Below are 19,527 nucleotides of genomic sequence, written 5' to 3' on the forward strand. Positions count from 1 at the left end.
AATGTTTACTAGGCTTCAAATTATTCTCCCAATTGGAGCTTTATGTAACTTCCCTTGAATCATTCTTCTCTCAATCTTCTCTCAAAACCTCCTAAAATATTAAGAATTATTTCTGTTCAAATGTTGATCATTTCCTTGATCCTTCTTAGAAATGTCACTGTTGTCCTGGGATAGACTATGGACATTCTATAGGTAACTCCTATAATAATTCAAGGGACTGAATAATCATGCTACTTCATCATTTGTCAATAGTATACTGTTTTGTACTGTTACCTAATTTGTCATATGTCAAGTCAACAAGCATTTATTAAGAGCCTACTATATGCCAGGCACTAAGCTAAGTATTGTAGATATAAAGAAAGGCAAAAAATAGTCTCCGCTCTCCAGAAGCTCATATTCTAAAGAATAAGACAAGATGTAGACAACTATGTATAAACAAGCTACATATAGGATAACTTGGCAGTAATCTCATATTGGTAAGGGTTCTATAAAATGTCAGATTTTAGTTGGGCCTTGAAGCAATCATGGGGAGCCAGGAGGCAGAGATAAGGAGGGAAAGAATTCTAGGCACAGGGTATATCCAATGAAAATGCCTGAAGTTGTAAATTGGTGTTTGTTTGAAAAACAGCAAGGAGGCCAATATACCAGAATTACAGAATACATTGTAGGAGTATATAGTATAAGAAGACTGGGAAGAAGAGGGCAGTTTATAAAGGGCTTCAAAACCCAAACTGATAATTTCATATTTGATCCCAGAGGCAACAGAGAATCACTGTAATTTACTGAATAAGAGATAACACGTACAGATCTGTGCTTTAGTTAGACTAATTTGACAGGATGATGGACTGGAGTAGGGAGAGAACTGAAGCAGGGAGATCAAAGGAAAGGCTATTGCAATAGTCCAGGTATGAGGTGATATGGGCCTGTACCTGGGTGGAGGCAGTGTTCAAAGAAGAGGAGGACAAGTATTAAAGAGATGTTACAAATGTAAACTTGACAGAACTTGGTAAGTGATTGGAAGTCAGGGTACAGTGACAGGGAGTAAGGAATGATGACACCTAAGTAATAAGAATGGGAGGATGGCTGTGCCCTCAATAGTAATAGGGAAGTTGGGGGGAAGGGGTTGGGGAAAAGATAATTAATTCGATTTTGGACTCATTGAATTTAAGATATCTCTGGGACATCCAGTTTGAAATATCCAATAGGCAATTTGAGGTCAAGAGAAACTGCATGTCAAGAGAGATGTTAGGATTGGATAGGTAGATTTTAGAATCATCTACATAAATATGATAATTAAATGTATACATCTCCTCTAATTATATTTGAAATTTTTTGAGGGCAAAGAATTATATATTACACTTCTCACTGTGCTTCACAGTGCCAAACACAATGCTAAGTACACAGTAGATACTTGATAAATATTTGTCAATCAATATCAGAGAAAAAGGAATTTTCACAAAAGTGTTAAATCAACCACTCTTCTATAAGATTACACAGCAAAATAAATGGAAAAAAATCTGTTATTACCTGGTTAGGTAACTCCACTTCCATCTTTTGTTGACTAGTTTTTGTACTATGAAGACAAATAGTCAGAAGAGCTTCTAGTAGTCTTATACTTTGAAGTGTATACTCATGTTCTTGACTTGAAGGTACTTTAAGTTCCTCAAGAGGCGCTACAGAAGCTGAGATTTGTTTTACACTTAAAGGTTCAGAAAAAATTTCCTGAGAATATTCTAGTTGACCTAAATGTTCCATATTCCTCTAAACTACCTGACACTAAAGGACTTAAGTCACTGCTGACACTTAAATGTAATATATCCTCATTCACTGCCATTTCAGATTGAAAATTTCCTTTTAAATCTTTGTTTTCATTTACATGTATAGGACCTTTCTCTTCTCTTTGCTCTTCTTTGCCCCTGGATAGTTTTTGAATTATCATAATTATTAACTTATAACACACTTGGAAACCTCCAAGTCTATGAAACTGTTTCTGAAAAACCGAATTCAACATGTAGATCCAGCGACACATGGACCAAATGTCTGCTGCCCTGTGGATATGTTCCGGAGAAGGCAAGATAAGTATCTCTGGAGATAAACACGGTAGCATGCGACTCAGAGGCTCACTAGCTGTACTATCATAGCCAGAAGTATCTTCTGAATCATTGGTGGACTCCTGATCACATTCGGCTTCTTTACTCACACATAAAAATGCCACACAGAGGAATAGGTTTATCATATTGATGTGAATATCCTGACCAACAGTCTTCTGTTTCTTTGGGCAGATTTCTTTAAGGCCAGCATAAAATTTGCCAAGACTCTGAGAAGAATCTGAGCATACTTGCTGCTTAACTGAAGAAGTAACTAAAGATGAAGCCTTCTTTTCGTGGTCTATTCCATCATTTTCTGGAATCATTTTATCCTTCTGCTGCTCTCCAAGGCTGGCTATCAGAGTTTCAAATGCTTTTAAGGAATGATTTCGAATACCATCTAAGTAATTTAATTCAATCATTTGATTTACTCCATTACAACTTAGAAATAAGTCTCTTATAACCCTATGAAGAGAAAGTATACACAAAAATGTTATATATACACATATATATATATATATATATATAAAACTCCATGGTTCCAAGTAGATACTAAATTATAAATATATTTTATTAAGGAATTCAGGAACAATGATCACTAGTTATACATTATTTCATTCTGAATAACCAATAACAAAATAGAGAAATAGAGGGGAATTTTTTTTGGAGGGGGAATTTTTGAAAAAGAGGTTTCACCTGGCTACTGCTTATAGGATAAAAACATTTTTAAATGAGAAAAATCACTAAAATACCAAGAAATACCACTAGAGACTGAAGAAAAACTAATCAACTTAGATTTCAAATACCATTTTCTTTGAAGTGTTGGGTATCTATAGCTTACATTTTTAATGCTGTATAGCTGTCCAAGAGAGACAGTGGTACATACTAGAGGGAAAGCTGGTCTTAGAGTAAAGAAGATCGGGGTTTGGAGACCCACCTCTGCTCTATACTGTTGTCTGATTCTGGGCAAGGCTCAAAGACTACTTACATTCAAACTTTGGAGTAAGCAGGCTGAAAACTTGGCATAACAATGTAGAATACAATTAAATACTTATGTTCTTATTGAACTCTGATACTAACATTGTAAGTTGCAGAGAAGGTACCAACCTGCAATGGTCAAGGGAGTTCTCTCATATAAGAATTTCCTATACCAATTCCCTAGCATACAACTGACAAATCAAATCAACACAACTGGAATACAGTTTTAAAATGTTTTCCCAAAAATGTAAAATGGTTTCTTTCCCAATTTTTGAAAGTAAAATTTACAAAAATATCAGATTCCACAGCAATTAGCATAGATACACCCTGAAAAGATTAGCAATCAAAAAGTTTCTACATATCTGCCTATTTATTTGCATGTGAACACAGAAGTAAGGAATACCAATGTTCAGATCAATGTAATAACACTAAATATATTCTAACTCAGCAAGTCATTCCTGATTTTGAAATGTTCCCAAAGGTTTAATAACTCTTTAAGAAGTATTACAAAATTCTAAAAGCAAAAGTTTACTTTATTTTTTTTTTAAAATAAGTGATACATTCTACTTTTCTTCAGAGGTATAGCATGATAAAGGAAGAGTGTCACTAATTCAAGGGACCTACAGTAGGGAGTTAAGCAACCAAAAGTTGACAGCATTTATTATCCACATTAATTTTCTAAATTTTACCATTAATCCTTCCTCAGAATATATTGGTGACCCTGTGTCATTCTTAAGTATATGCTGCCCAAGTCAAATCTCTCGGTAGACCCAGAAAGGTTTCAGATTTGAGCCTGATGATGAACTTATCACTCGTTCAAGCACTATCTCTCTGGAGAGGCTTATCACCAGGTTGGACACAAGGAATTTCAAAAACCATCTATTAAATTGTATCAAATATCATTAGGAGTGCTCATCCCATTTAAAGCATGTATTTTTGAAGCAATGATATATTAATAAAATAGTTATCTAGAATTAACAATATATCTAATATTGTTAAATTAAGGAAGATACATATCTTAATATGATATATGTGGGAACATTTGTTGTAGGGGCCTCCCACTGACAGACTGGAAACTTATTTGCAACTTTTGGTCTTAGAAAGTTGCCTGGGTCACTGAAAGGTTAAATAATTTGCTTATGCTAACACAAGCAGGCCATATAACAAGCAGCAGGCTTGGAACTCAAGTTTTCCTGATTTTAAGGCTAGTCCTCTCTGCAGCAATACCTTTTGAACAAAAAAGTTTGATGTATTAGAAATCAAAAACAATTACCCTACTGCCTCCACCTAAAATAGCCAACCCCAAAAGAGAAGGTATTAAGGAATCAAAACTTTATACAGGTCTTTCCAAAATGCCAATGAATTGTGTCCAAAGAGTGCTTATAAGTTGGTTGTTTGGAACTTGGAACACATCTTTTCCCCAAAGAAATGATTTTATAATTGTGTTAAAGTTCACAGGCTAGGACACAAAAGTCTAATTGATAATGAGTTTAACTATGGTATGAATAGCATTAACTTAAGTTCTGGGTCCTAGCTGACCATGAAATAAGAGGAAAAGGGAAGTTTTCTCCCTCTTTCATGGATGTCAGGCCTGTAATATAAATCATTTTGTAAGTAGTCAACATTTGTCTTTGACACTTTCCTATCTTTCTTTCTATACTTCTCTTCTTATGTCCTTGTGTGCCCTTTCTTCCCAGGTGACCAGCCTTCTAATACTGCCCCCCTCACTGTGGCTTTTTACCAGCCCTGCACTATACCCCCGCCAAAGTTCTCCATTCTCCTAAATTAGTTACTCCACTCCCTATCAACATTTCCATTACCTCAGAAAAGAATTCTCAACTGTACTAGGATGTCAATCTAAATGAATTAACTCTCTCTTAAGTCATTTCTTTACATATCACATCAACAGTGGTTTTTCTAGCACTGGGGAAGGGCAAGGCAGGTATGGGCCACTTGTACATAAGAGTCATTTGGGTTTTTATAATTCAAGAACTGCTTATATCGTTAAAAGATGGAAACTTAAATTACAAGCTTACCTTTTAAAAATAAATACTGTATGGTTTTAAGGTGGCAAAGAACTGCAAACAAAAAAGGGGCCTAAATGATTGAGGAATAGCTAAATAAATTATAACACATGAATATAATGGAATATTGCTACAATGTAAAAATGATGAATACAGAAAAGTAGAGGAAGACTTATATGAACTGAAGAAAACAGAATCAGAGGAAAAAAGCAAGCAGAATCAACAAAGCAATTACATAGTAATTACAACCATGTAAACAGAAAGAACAAAAAAAAAGAACTAAATACTGTGTAATTTTAACAATCAAGCTTGTAAAGAAGGATGAGTGAAGAAAATGTACCTTCCCCTCCCGTAAAGGTAAGAACATGGGTGTGGAAAGCTGCATTTAACATCAGACTTAGTGAAAGTTTTGGTTAATTTTGCTGAACTGCCTTTCTTTTTTCCTTTCTCTTTCTTTTTTATTCTTTGTTATGAGGGATGGCCAGGGGCTTGGGAGAGTTGATATTTGGAAATGAAAGTGACGCAAAAACAAAAGGTATCAATAAATGTTTTTCTGAATGAAGCAAAAAATGTTTAGGTTAAGGACCTGTCAAAATGACATTTACTTACATAAATGATGATATACTACTCAGTACTCATCAGTAAACAACAATCACTGAGGGTTTTTATTTCTTAATAGGTTCAGCAGTTCAAGCGCCAGTTGGCTAACATATCCAACATAACATTGAAATTATGCCAATAAGAAAAAATATATACAAACCTGGATTTCAACAGTATAGGCAGAGTCTGTAGATAAATCTGAAGCACTTCCATAGGCAAACACTGGCTATGATAGCTACATACGTGAGTACATGATGAAGTAACACCTAGCTGTTGAGAATGATGTACTAATTCAACTCCTCTTTGGAGCACAGGATTAAATACGTAATTATACAGTTTCCACTGAACAACTGCATTGCCTTTCTGGATTAAATTGCAAACATGAGTTGCAATATGCACATTGTGTAATTTGTCTTCTTCAAAAACAAGGCTTTGATAAGCCTCTAAAGCATCCCATTTCCATAAGAGATCTTCAGATCCACTACTAGGCAGTATTCCTTGAAATCTGTAAGATGGATTAGATAAACCTGAAGCAGGATCAACATACATGAATGCGTGTGCATCGCCTCTTCTAACTGGGCTAGTTGGTCATGTCAAAAGTACAAATATTACAAGCTGCATGTTTAGACTTTTGAGATATCTCTCCTCCTCCTAACTGATCCAAAATAAGTTTGTTAAGGATGTTCAATATGTGCTGCTGAAAATGTTTTAATTTTGGCAACTTAAAAGCATGAAGCAATGGAATGATTACAGATTTGGGATCCATACAACAGCATATTCCAACATTATTAACACCTGATAGAATCTGGACACAAGTAGTGTTCAATGAAACTTTTTTTAATAAACATAAGCACTGGTGAGCACATATTGCAATACAACAGCACCGTTCAGGATAATAAACTTCTCCATCTGCCGTCTCTTCAAATGGATTTTTGGACACCTGGTTTTTGAAAGCAGAAACCAGAAGGCCTGAAAGATCTCGATGATGATGCATAAAGTGAGAATATTCACATCGTCTATGCCTCTTTCTTGTACATACTGACTGATGAAGTTGCTCAGATTTCACTTTTTTGACAGTGCTGATTATTTTCATAACACTATTTATTAATGTTTTCAAATGTTCTGGAGCCCCAATGGAAACTTCGTCTCTTGAAACCAACCATTCCATCTGAAGAATTGCTGTTTCAAATAATTTAAACCCATGATGCTGAATAAATTCTTGAACCAAGTCCATGGCTTGACTGAAATAAAAAGGATTTGAAGCTGCACTTTGAAGGCAACAAATCAAAATCTGCAGAACCCCTTCCAGAAGCTCAGGCAAAAGAAGGGCTCTATGACGATACCTTGAAAATATAAAATCGTCCTGAACTTCTTGTAGTGTTTTCTTTGGCCTTGGTGCAAAAGGGTCAGATTGTTTTTCCAAACAAGCTCTAATTTTTAAAGCTGCCCTAAGTAAATCAATTAAGTTTTTTCTAAGACTTTCTGGCATAGTCTCTGCAGTATTTATATCTACTGACATAAGATGTAACACAGTTCTAAAGAGCATTCTTTGAACCAAAGCTATGGGTTCTTCTGTCCAACCTGCAGAAACTACTTCACTTTCCAAATTGCCACTAAGACTACAACAGTCTCCAAAGCCTGCTAAAAATTCAGTTAATGTGGGCACACACTAACTGCCAGAGCAGAATTGTGGTTCAAGGTAATATCAAACTTGCATACTTTTTCTAAAAGAGATAGTAAAACATGGCATAAGTCAAATGGAGAGTTGTTCATGTTGCTAATAATAGAAAAGGCAGCTGATTCATTTAGTATTTCACTGTTTGCTTCATGTCTTGGAATAGTCTGTCTGGCATTCTCTAAAGTCATGGTATCAGGTGTCTCCGTCTCTCTAGTTAGTGGTTGGTTTTCTTTAGGTGAAGATGATAAAAAGCACTGCAGTAGATTAGATCTCCTGTGCATAATCATTGCTATACTTTTGTCATCAGAATTGGCTTCTGAATCTGAGGTGGAAAGTTGAGATTTTCTTTCATTTCTTACAGAATAGGGATAGGAGGGTTTACGATGACGTCTACTTTTTCGAGATACACTTGGTTTTGCACAAACCTGACCAGTTTGGGTATTTCTTTTTAAGTGTATTTTTTCCTGAGTATATCTTAGTGAACTTGAATTTGTTTCTTTGGTCCAGATAGTATCAGCTGAGAATGGTAGATCAAAATCTAATGGAAGGAAAAAAATGCAAAATACCTTAAATTCAAATATTTTCCAGTCAACACTAGGTTACCCGTAAAATTATTACTTACTTGCTGAATTTCATTAAATCACAGAATTCTACAGATGAAAGGAAACCTAAAGATTTATGCCTCATATACTTTTTTATCTCAGGCTGGCTCCTTCTAGCCATAAAACAAACTTTTGAAACAAATTCTGACCAAACACCAGCTGGGTTTGGAATATATGAATAGGGAGATAAATGTCCAATTCTAAAATTATATACTGTATCCCAAAGTAAAATACACATGATTTGTTTTATTGATTAATATTTGGTATTTTGCAGCCATAGCACTGATTTCTTCCATTTACTTAAGCTTAATGTTATATTTAGAAATGTCATCTTAAAATTTTAGCATTTGAATATTTACATCCCATGTATAGTCATTTAATATCTAAAACACTAAATACTCTCAGCATAAGGCCTCAATGGTTATTTATAATAAACTATGTAAACACAGCACCTTCATTCTTCTCTCCTCACACTAATATGACTATTAATAGATGATATGTATATGAAGCTTCAAGGTGTGCTAAACACTTGAACATATATCTTGTATAAAAACCAGAAAGTTACTAGCCTTTCTTTTGCAAGTCACTTTTAAGAAAACTTCTTTTGGGGCATCTAGGTGACACAATGAATACTGCACTGGCCCTGGAGTCAGGAGGACCTGAGTTCAAATCTGGCCTCAGACATGTAATGCTAACTAGTTGTGTGACTGTGGACAAATCATTTAACCCCAATTGCCTTGCCAAAAAAAAAAAAAAGAAGAAGAAGAAGAAAAGAAAACTTCTTTAAAAGACTGGCTTTTTTTTTTCAGTAGAGAAAGGTTGCAAAGCAGCAAATCTGGAGCCTGACAAGACTAAGGGTAAGCCAAGTTAAAAAATACAGGATGATTAATTCACAACTGGAATAGCAATTAACAAATACAATTTTTTAAAGCAATACTCATTTAAGTATTCAAGTTAACAATTATCTGTGTACAGACCTTTCCAATTTATTTTTAAAAGATCAAGAGTTAGTGTTTCAATGAGTAAATAATATCTCTAGAACTCAGATTATGAGTTAAAAAAGGACTAGCATCAATCAATCAACAGTCATTTATTGGCTTATGTACAAAATTAGCACATTTGAGACACATTATAACATGGTATAGGAACATTTAAAATATGTGAGATACTCATAAGGAGGGTCATAATTCTCAGATACTAGAAATGCCTGAGAAGGAAACTGGAAAACCATTGTAAAACTTTTATATTTAATTTACATTCAGTTATCACAGCACTTGTACCTGACAGGTTTTCTAGAAACTGGAAAGCAAAAATATCTTAAGTTTCAAAGTTTTTATTTCTAGAACTGAAACATTAATGCACATAAATCTTTTAGAAATACAGCAAATGTATAGATTAACTATAACTCAAGTGAAATCATCTCTTAAGTCATGAGTTGGAAAAAAGCAATATTTCAAAAAGTCTAAGGAATGTCTGATTTCTCTCTTCAAAAAATATTTCTTCCACTGTACCATGTCATGTTGTACATCTAGATTTACTTCTTTCATTTGATGTATTCTTCACTACGTTTTCTAACTTACTCAAGTGTTCTTAAACTTATATTGATTTTAATTACTCTCAGTGGTCTTTTCTTGCCCAAGAAGAAATCTACCTATCTCAAAAGGAAAAACTTTTCTGAACAGCATGTTAAACAAAACATAATTTTATCCATCAATCTGCTCAAAATATCTTGGTTTTTTTTAAAGTAACCATTCCACAGAAATAATCATCTTAACAAGAACTTCAAATACAAGTGGTTTAGTAAAGAAAGAAACATACCAAATGCTTTTTCTTCTTGAACAGGTATCTTCCATACTAGTGGAAGGAGGGATAAGAGTAGGGTAAGAAGTTCTTCTCTACATGTCAGTGCCTGTATCAGAAACAGAAGAATTCTTCAAGTTCTGAAGTTTTATGAGAACATCCCTCAGATACATCTTTTCCTAATTTCTTGTGTTAAATAGACCCCAAAAAAGTCATTCTTTCCATTATAGTTGAAAAGAAATGAACTCTCTCAAATCTTTAATTTGAAAACATCCAAGACAGCTGTACTATTTGTTGAACACCACTCCAAGAAATCCTTTTAATATGTAAACCACACCCAGAAGATAAAAAACTCATTTAGCACATTCTTGCTAGTGCTGACACAAATAGCAGATATTGCCACCTCACAAGCCAAAAGAATTCCTCACCAACAGCAGAATTCATTTGGTGAAAATTAAAAGTTAACGAAGCTCTGCTATCTATGCAAACTAATAACATCGTGTAACAAGAAAAAATTCATCATATTCATACAACTAAAAAACAAATTCAAGAATGAAGTATTTTTAAATAAAAATGTCAGACATATTTCTATTTTGAATCCTTTTGGCAAGGTATAAGTCATAAATAAATAATAGTAAGATAATACATTATTTGTCAGGACAATAACTACCACGGCCAATTCAATTAAAACTTGAGTGTTTACTATGTGCATAACACTCTGCTAAATTCTGAGAGCCCAAAAGATTAAACCCACAAGTATACTTTGGACTAAATGTTACAGGAACATCTTCATGGAATTTCAAGACAAGAAGGGACCCTGAAGGCTTCCCAGTCCAAACCACGCCCTGACTAAGAATCTTTCCTACAACATCTCCAACAAGTGGTCACCCGATCAGCAATCCACAACTTGCCAAGACGACAACTTCTAATTACTAGACAATTTTCCTCCAATTCAAAGTAAAGCTCTGAAGGGTATACTGGATATGTATAAGCAGTTTTTTGGTGACAAAAATCTTCAATTCCTCAAGCCAAAAGAACTATAAATTGTAGACCCTGAACAAAAGTTTTGCAAATCACCAATGAAAAGGATATCATGATATATTCATGAATCCCTCATACACTTTGCCCAAGAGCTCACTAAGAAACATACCTGAATCCTTAAAAAGCAAAAAGCAGCCCCAAATCTATAACAATTCCTGATACGAAATTCTGTGAAATTCTATCTGATTTGAGGCCTCATAAAAGACTAAGGAGACTAATGAACTAGAGGACGTGGTGGAATATAACACAGAACTTTCAGAAACCTCAAGTACCTGTGAAGTCACAATGTAGGCAAGCTGTTCACCAGCTTGCCAGTTAGATCTTATTTTACAACAGGAAACTGGCAACTTATCACTGCATCCTGACTACACTGTGTATGCCTGCCTAATGCTCCCAAGATAGAAGCCAATCGCTATAAGAAATGCTTTCTCCTCTCCCCTTCCCTAATAATTTCTTCTCATTGGGTTCTTCTTGTCTAGCCCAAGTCTGATCTCCTCTGTGAAACCTTTTCGGATTACAGGAATTCAATGATTTCTCCACTGCCTGAACCATCAGAGCACTTATGTTACTTTTTGCATGGACCACATATGCCCAATTAGATTATAATCTCTGTGAGGGCAAGAACTGTTTGTGATATTATTACTAGTATCTCTCCATAATGCATTATAATCACATAACTGACAATTTATCCAACTGTCCAGTCATGTGATTACTCACACTGAAAACAAAATGGATGCAGGATATTTAAGTATTTTTTTTTGGATTGCTATAAAACTTCTATTATCTTTGTTGTCAGAGGAGATCATGTTGATTAACAGTAAAATAACAGTGGATCTTTTCCTCTCTCAGGGGTTTTACCTCGAGCCTCTTTATGGCAATCCAAAATTTGCTCTCAGATATAAGCCACTCCTCAGACTGGCATTTTCTACATCACTGCCTGCCATCATCCAAGAATGCTAGAGACAAGCCAGAGTATTAAAGGTAAGATAGGAAGGTCTAAGTCTTCAAGTGGTAACAAGAAAAAATATGAAGGAAAAAAAAGCATAAGGAACTTCTATCCACATGCTTGACAAAAATTCTATTCTCTCGTTTTTACCAACAAGAAAACATATGAAGAACAACACAGGCAAACGAAATTACTTCTACAGATATTACAGAATCTCGAAACTATGAAGACTCTATGTGGCCATTTAATTCAACCACACTCACAAAAGAATTCCCCCTGCAACCCATTCAAACATTGGTCATCCAGTCTTGGCTTGAAGATCTCCAGCAAGGAGGAATCCACTACTTCCCAAAGACAGCCATTAATTTCTGGATAACCCTGTTACTAAGCTTTTCCTTACAACAAGCAAAATATGCCTTTTTGCAGCTTCCACACATTGTTCCTAATTCTGTCCTACAGGGACACGCAGAACAAGTCTGAGTCCTTTTCCAGAGGAAAGCATTGAAGACGGCTGGCATGTCCTTCCATGTGTTTTCTTTTCTAGGCTGAACAGTCCCCATTCCTTCAAATAATCTTCATGTGGAATTGACTTGAGGCCCCTCCATACTTGGCTGCTTCCTCTGGGCCCACTCTAGTTTATCCAAATCCTTCCCATAGGCATTCACAGCATATAGGCCAGAGATGCCAGTACATAGTTGGGAGAAAGGAACATTCCTAGCACATTTTCCTCTCCAAAGGCGAAGGAGAATGGGAAAAACCAATGGACTTGTTCTCCAAAGGTGCCCTGGCATACTTGGCCCATGCTCTATATATGCCCATGGTCTTTAGCAAAACATGGGACCCAGAACTGTGGCAGCTATGTGGCATAGTGGATAGAGCACTGGGTCTGAGGTCAGGAAGATATGAGTTTGAATATGAACTCAGATACTGACTAGTTATATGACCTTGGGCAAGTCACTTAAGAGAGTCTAACTACTCTCTGCCTCAGTTTCCTTAAATTTAAGTAGGGATAATAATAGTACCTACCTCCCAGAGCTATGAGGATAAAATGAGATAATATTTGTAAAGCACTTACCAGTGTCTGGCACACAGAGACATCATATAAAGGCTAGTTATTATTACTATTATTATTACTAGAACTGATCACAATATTTCAGAAGTGGTCTGACTTAAGCATAGTAAAGGAGGACTATAATCTCCTTCTTTCTTGAAGCTAAATTCCTGAATTTAAATTCCTTTACTATTTCACAATTTGACTTCCTACATTGTGAATTCTCTTAATTCAGCCTAAGTTGCCATTAGCTTTCTTAGTTGAAAGAGAACTGTTGAATCACACTGAAGCTTGTAGTCCACTAAAACTCCCTTCAGATGATCTGTCTAGCTAGCTATACCTCTACCATCCTATACTTCTGAAAGTCAACTTTTTAAACCCAAGTGCAATATTTTACATTTACTGACCTTCTAGGTTATTTCTGGCATTTTGGGGTTGAGAAATCTGGAAACCACCACAGCTGCCCATGATTCAGTCCTGTGAGGGCTGCTCCAGGTTTGCTGAGGCCTGGTCTTTGCCTGCATGCCCACACTGAACTGTGTTCCTCTCCCAGCCCAGAGCAATAGATCTTTCCCATCAACCATCCAGGTTGTCTTGGGCTGTAAATTTGTTCCACTCTGTCTTTTTTGTGGATTCTGCTGCTCTTCAATTTGTTTAGAGCCATTTTTACAGGTATTTGGAGGAGTTTGGGGGGAGAGCTCAAGAAGTCACTGCTTTTACTCTGCCATCTTGGCTTCACCCCACTACTTTTTATTTTCTGAACCAGAGCCAAATAGTTTTAAGGATTATTTGCTTTACAATATAACTGAATCTGAATGTACTATTTCTCTTTTCAATGCTACATTTCTCATTACATCCCTGAGATTAAAGACCTTTTGTTCTTCCAAATGAATTGTTATTACTTTGCCTAGCTCTATAAACTATTCTGTCCTCTAGCAGTTTCACTAGTATAGCAATAATCTTTTAGGTATCTTAATTTTTATTTGCATTTAGGTATCATAATTTTCATCATATTGGTGTGGCCCAAACATAAGAAATGAAACTATTCTAAGTACTTAAATAATTTTTTATTATGGGTGTTTGTAACTGTATTTGCATAATTTTTTAATGTGTCTTGGTAGACTGACTCTCAGATATTTTGTGCATTTTGCGGTCATATTGAATAGGAATTCCCTTTCTCTGATTTCCTCCTGGATTTTGTTGTTTCTAGGTAGAAATATTAATGATTTTGTGGATTTATGTGTATCCTACTACTTTACTTATTATCTTAATATAACTTATCATCTTAATTAATTCCTTTGCTGATTCTGAGATTTTCCTTTAAATAAACCACTATACTGTTTGCAAATAGGGCTAATTTTGTCTCCTTTTTGCCAATGTTTATACTTTAATTTCTCTCATCATACTGCTATCACTAGCATTTCTTGAACTATGTCAAATAACTGCATCCTTTCTTCCTTCCATATTTATTGGGAAAGCTTTTAGCTGAAGTTTCCATGTTTTGTTTCTTATGTTTACTTGAAAGCAAGCTAATGAAAGCAGAGATGTCCCACTTTTTCCATTTGTATTGCCACTGCTTAGCACAATAGTAAATGCTTTTACACTTTTACATTCATTCATTGCAAATAACGCTAGCTGTTGGTTTTAGGGGTTTTTTAAATCACATTAAAAACTGTCCTTTACCTATATGTTTTAGAGATTTTAGCATAAATAAATGCCGTAAATGTTCCACTTTTATTGACATAAATGTGGCTTGGGTATTGTTTTTAACAGGATTAAGTTATTTGATTTGCAATTCATCTTATATTTTCAGCAAAAGAAATATAATAATTTGGTTAAGTAAAATAGTGGGAAGGAAGTAGATAGCTTAAGAGGTTTTTTCTTTCATATGAATAACTTTCTTTAAAATAATCCATTAAAATAGAGACTAAATTTAGATGTGACCTTGGACAAACCACTTCATCTCTTTGAACCTAAGATGTTTCATCTGTAAAAGAGGGGAGTTTAATCAAATGAATCCCAATGTCCTTTCCAGGTCTAAAAAATATTCTATCCTTCTCTGATAAATGACACTATAGTCATATTCCACTTTAAGGAAGCCATATACTGTCATGCCTCACCTAACATCATTAATTTTCTGTGAAAACATGAAGCCAAACAAAAGTCTTTGTTCTAGTAGGAATGTTAAAAATAAGGAATTGAGCAAACAATGCTATAAGCAAGGTTCCACAAAATTATGATGACGTTTGTTACAATGTATTAATTATATTACTGTGAAACAAAAAACCATTACCTGATCAATAAGAATGTTTAGCTTTGTGAGCAAAATAAAGCCACGACCTTGGACAAGATATTGCCCAAGAGCTGCCATGTGAGTCTCCTCCTCTTCCTCCTCCTTGGACTCCGTCCGTTGGACCACTGCATTACAAAGCCGGTTAACATCAGTCAGGAATTCACGTGCCAGCGAGTTACTATCGCTGCTCATGACTGAGCTATAAAAAACTTAAAAAGAAATAAAAATCACAAGATAAAAAATATTAGGAAAAATTAAAATTAAGAGTTAATAAAGTTTTTATAAAAGAGTAATGACGTAACAGAAACATACTTGTAACAGGGCTGACAGCATTGGGGAAGCTAAAAAACATATAACTGACTCTTGGGAGTAAATGAAATAACAATAAAGGACAATATAAAGATCTTCAGATTGGAAAACAAAGAAGTGGTTAATAGGAAGTTGAAATGGTAAATAAATTAAGAGATAATTTTTTAAAGTTCATTTTTACTCATAAAATTTGTTTTGTTTTATTACTACTTCATGTTTTTGTATCACCTTCATTTCCCAATATATCCCTCATTTTCCCTAAAAAGTCACCCTTTATAATAAAGGAAAAAAATGCATGTCCTTATTGAATGTCCTCCTGCTATGGCTAAGTAAATTACCTTTCGTTAGTTGCTGAAATGCCTATAAGTGTCTCATTTTCAGTCCAAAATCTAGTATATGCTAAAAGGCTTATGGGTCTGAGTTCAGCCCAGCTCAAAACACTCTCCATTTGTTACTCAATTGTAATTTTTCTGTGACAGCTATATTCTATGTCCCATAACCAGACAGCAACATTCATAAATTTGGGGGGGAAGGGAAAAGAAAGGAAAAATCATTTATATAGTACCTAATACGTGCCAGGCATTGGATTAAGAATGTTTACAAGTATCTCATTTGATCCCTACATCAAGGTAAATGCTATATTATCCCCATTTTGCAGGTAAGGAAATTGAGGCAGACAGAGATTGTGACCTGCCCAAGATCACACGACTATTAAGTGTCTGAGCCAAATTTTAACTCAATTCTTTCTGACTCTAGGACCAGCACTCTATCCACTATATCACCAGTGGACTCTGGTATTTGTTTTCAGGAGAAGCTTGGAATTATTAATAGAGTTTTACAATTTCTGGAAGGCAATCCCACCCACTACCCTGCCTATTCAGCTCTGGGCTCAAATCATTATCTAGTTGTACTTTCTACCTCAGTTACTGTATATATATATATATATATGAATGGATAAGTTCGATAGGCTGTCCATTCAAATGTATGGTTGGTCAAGCCAAACTCTTGAGTAGTTAAGGATCTCTTCCAAGAGGCCCTGAAACATTCTGGGGCTTAATGCAAATGTCATATGCAAACAGAAGCATCTGGAAGACCTTCCCATTTACTGGGAATTATCACACCGGCTCTCCTCCATCTGTAGTTAACACTTTTGACTAGCATATATAGTTCTCTTTTTTATGCCTTACTTAATGTTTGGGATCAAAGGGTCATTCAAAAGGGTTACTGATATTTTTTAAAATCTTGAATGATTTTGATGTATTTATAGAAGTTACTTTGTTGGAAGAGAATCTTTAAGTTAGTGTTTTACTCAATTTAATCAAATGCTTTTTCATAATCAATAAACAATAAAAAATAGTAAGGTCTTATTTATCTACATCTTTTAGTCAATTTCAAAAAAAGAGAGAGAGAGAGAGAGAAAAGAAAAGAAAAAAGGAAAATATGTGGTCCACTGCAGAATATCATTTGTGAAAGCCTGCTTGTCCTCTAATACCTCATCAGGGATGCTTTTGATTCATGAATGAAAAAATGAATGAATAAAGGATTTATTAAGCTCTTATCATATGCAAAGCCCCATGCTAAGCATCAGGGATACAAACAGAAAAAGTAAGACAGTCCCTGTTCTCAAAAAGCTCACATTCAAATGAAGGAAACCATACATAGAGAAGGTTTCAGCTGAAAATCTGATGGTCCTTAGAATGAAGTGGCAAAGCTGATAGTAATGCCTCTTCAATAATGTCATTCCACTGATAAAATCTTATCCATTTCTGATGTTGAACTATTTGACAGTGCCAAGGACTCTGGTGAAAAGAACTTTCTTTTCTGGGTCTATATGTGTATATCTGCTGAAGAGTTGTCAGACTATCTTCACAAAGGTTTGCTTCCCAAGATGTGTTAGAGAACTAGGCCGAAAGCACTGCAATTCCCAAGGCTCTTGGGCTCTGGGTTCTAGTTTATATCCATCAAGATATGAGAGGAGATGGTGGTCAAGGTGGTGGTAGTTTGACTTGGCTGGCACATGCTGCCTCCTGCCTCTCCCTCTGGGTATCCTGTTGCTTCAGCAAGACTGCCTGGCCTGCCCTATGAGTAGCAGATGGTTGGCAGTTGGTAAGGACAGTGGCCCCTTTTTCACAGGACCTGCCTCCCCAGATGATGACTCTGAGGGCTGGGCCAATAGTCTAGGGGTGCTACATATTCTGGTGGTTCTTGTGCCTGTCTGACTTTTGCTGAAGGTGGTCAGCAGTTGTTGCTGGGGATGATGAGGAAAGTAGAGCCCTTTTCCAAGATTTCTCCCCTCAATGATGGTTTATGAGGCTGGGCTAAAAGAAGGTCCGGTGTGTCTTGCTCCCTGCTTCAAAAGTTAAAGCTCTTCAACATTCTAATGATACTAAATGGGTTTTTGGCCAGGTTTCCTTGCAAGCAACTTACCCAAGCCCTACTATCATTTTTTTTTTCTATAGAAACCTAGATAGATGAAGCCAAGATGAAGATCTTGAGGCAGATAGATGGCATAATAGATAAAGCACTGAGCCTGGAAACAGTAAAACCTGAGCTCAAACTCAGTCTCAGACACTTAGTAGCTGTCTGACCGTGGGCAAGTCACTTAATTTCTCTCTGCCTCAGTTTCCTCAAATGTAAAATGGGAATAATAATGGAACCCAGGATTGTTGTGAAAATTAAATGAGATAATATTTGTCAAGTGCCTAGCAGAGTGGCTGGCATATAATAGGCACTAAATAAATACTTGTTTCCTTACTTCCTATCATGTGTAGGTGAATCTCAAAGATTCTGTATAGATGAGAAAATAAACACATAGGTCAGTAACTGCTAATATACTCTCAGTCATCTTACTTTAATATAAATGAGGTCTGAGATTTTTTCTAACCCTCTGGCATCCTCATCTCCTTCATAAACCTTGTGAATTGATCTCTCAATGCACAATCATGTCTCCAGTACACATTTCTACCATATACACTTGCTCCAATCTAGCTGCCTTTCCCATCTTAGTTTTTTGTTTTTTTAAGTATTTTCTACCCCCCCCCCCAAACTCTTGGCATGTAGCCTTTTCAAGTTAAATAATTTACCATTAGTGCAGTGGCTGATCTTGATGCCATTTTCATCTTCACTGGAAGCATCTAACAACGTTGCTGAAAACATCATGCTAAAAAGCATAGGAGCGAGGATGCAGCCCTGCTTCGTTCCACTGATGACTTGGAAAGCTCAGAAGTACTGTCCATTTCCCAGAACCTGTGCAAGCATTTGTCATGAAGCTGACATACAACACTGATAAGGTTCTGGCACAGGACCACTCAGCAAGGCGTACCCTCATCAAAGAAGGTGCTATGCTCTATGAGTGAAGCAGAATTGCAGTAGCTCAAAAGAAACCTGAGATGCTTAAATTTAGAGCTGTTTCCACTCTGAATGTTCATGTGGACTATTTGAGCCCAACTGTGGTAGGGCCTTCTGAGCTCATACTGGTCTGATCAGCCACAGTTGGATACATTGTACCTTGACTCCAACACAGTAATGTTATTTTGGTCTTCTCTGCAAACTAAGGACAACACTGAACCAACCAACCTCCCCTAAAAGCACTTCAGGAGTACAACGTTCAGTTACAAATGTGGTGTCTCCATTGTCATTGATGGTGGAAAGCCTATTATAAAAAATCTTTGCAGATCTTTCCCATTTTTCCTCCTTTGATGTTCTTTCATTTTCATCTTTAAATGTCCTAAGGTTGACTTTCATTACTCTCCATTGCTTCCTTCTATTTTATGACATAATGCTGCTCATAACCACTATCCTGCTATGTAATATTTTACAAACAAGTTTACTACCTTGCCATCTCCACCCTAAAGGCTTTCTCACCCTGTCAGTGCCTCCACCTACCTGTCTTCCTATCCTGAACAGTGGGTTCTGATGGTGAGTTCCTACAAAAACCTCCATCTCAGAGAGTACCCACATCAGTCAGGTTCACTTCTAACCCAACTCAGACTCTACTCCACAGAGGACGTCTCCTCAACCCCAGCAACCTTCTCATTCTAGCAACACCTCATCCCCTAAATGCCTCCTTCTCCCAGTGTTGAGCTCCTCCCTGGAATTCCCATTTGAGGAATTTCCCA

The 19,527-nt window shown here is 35.9% G+C and overlaps 1 protein-coding gene across 1 annotated transcript in view; it reads right to left on the reverse strand.

The window, feature by feature from the left end:
* The window catches only part of LYST (lysosomal trafficking regulator), a 161,971-nt gene extending 143,327 nt beyond the window's left edge, over window positions 1–18,644 (reverse strand). The window contains 9 exon segments of the mRNA XM_021000474.2: window positions 1,528–1,762; window positions 1,764–2,552; window positions 5,850–6,234; window positions 6,237–6,281; window positions 6,284–7,357; window positions 7,360–7,905; window positions 9,788–9,878; window positions 15,101–15,309; window positions 18,493–18,644. Coding sequence (XP_020856133.1) covers window positions 1,528–1,762; window positions 1,764–2,552; window positions 5,850–6,234; window positions 6,237–6,281; window positions 6,284–7,357; window positions 7,360–7,905; window positions 9,788–9,878; window positions 15,101–15,309; window positions 18,493–18,580 — 3,462 coding nt within the window. The 5' untranslated portion in view covers window positions 18,581–18,644.
* Between the last annotated feature and the right edge of the window lie 883 nt (window positions 18,645–19,527).

The sequence above is a fragment of the Phascolarctos cinereus genome, unplaced genomic scaffold (genome assembly GCF_003287225.1).
Source record: "Phascolarctos cinereus isolate Bilbo 61053 unplaced genomic scaffold, phaCin_HiC Scaffold_5;HRSCAF=322, whole genome shotgun sequence".
Taxonomy (NCBI): Eukaryota; Metazoa; Chordata; class Mammalia; order Diprotodontia; family Phascolarctidae; genus Phascolarctos; species Phascolarctos cinereus.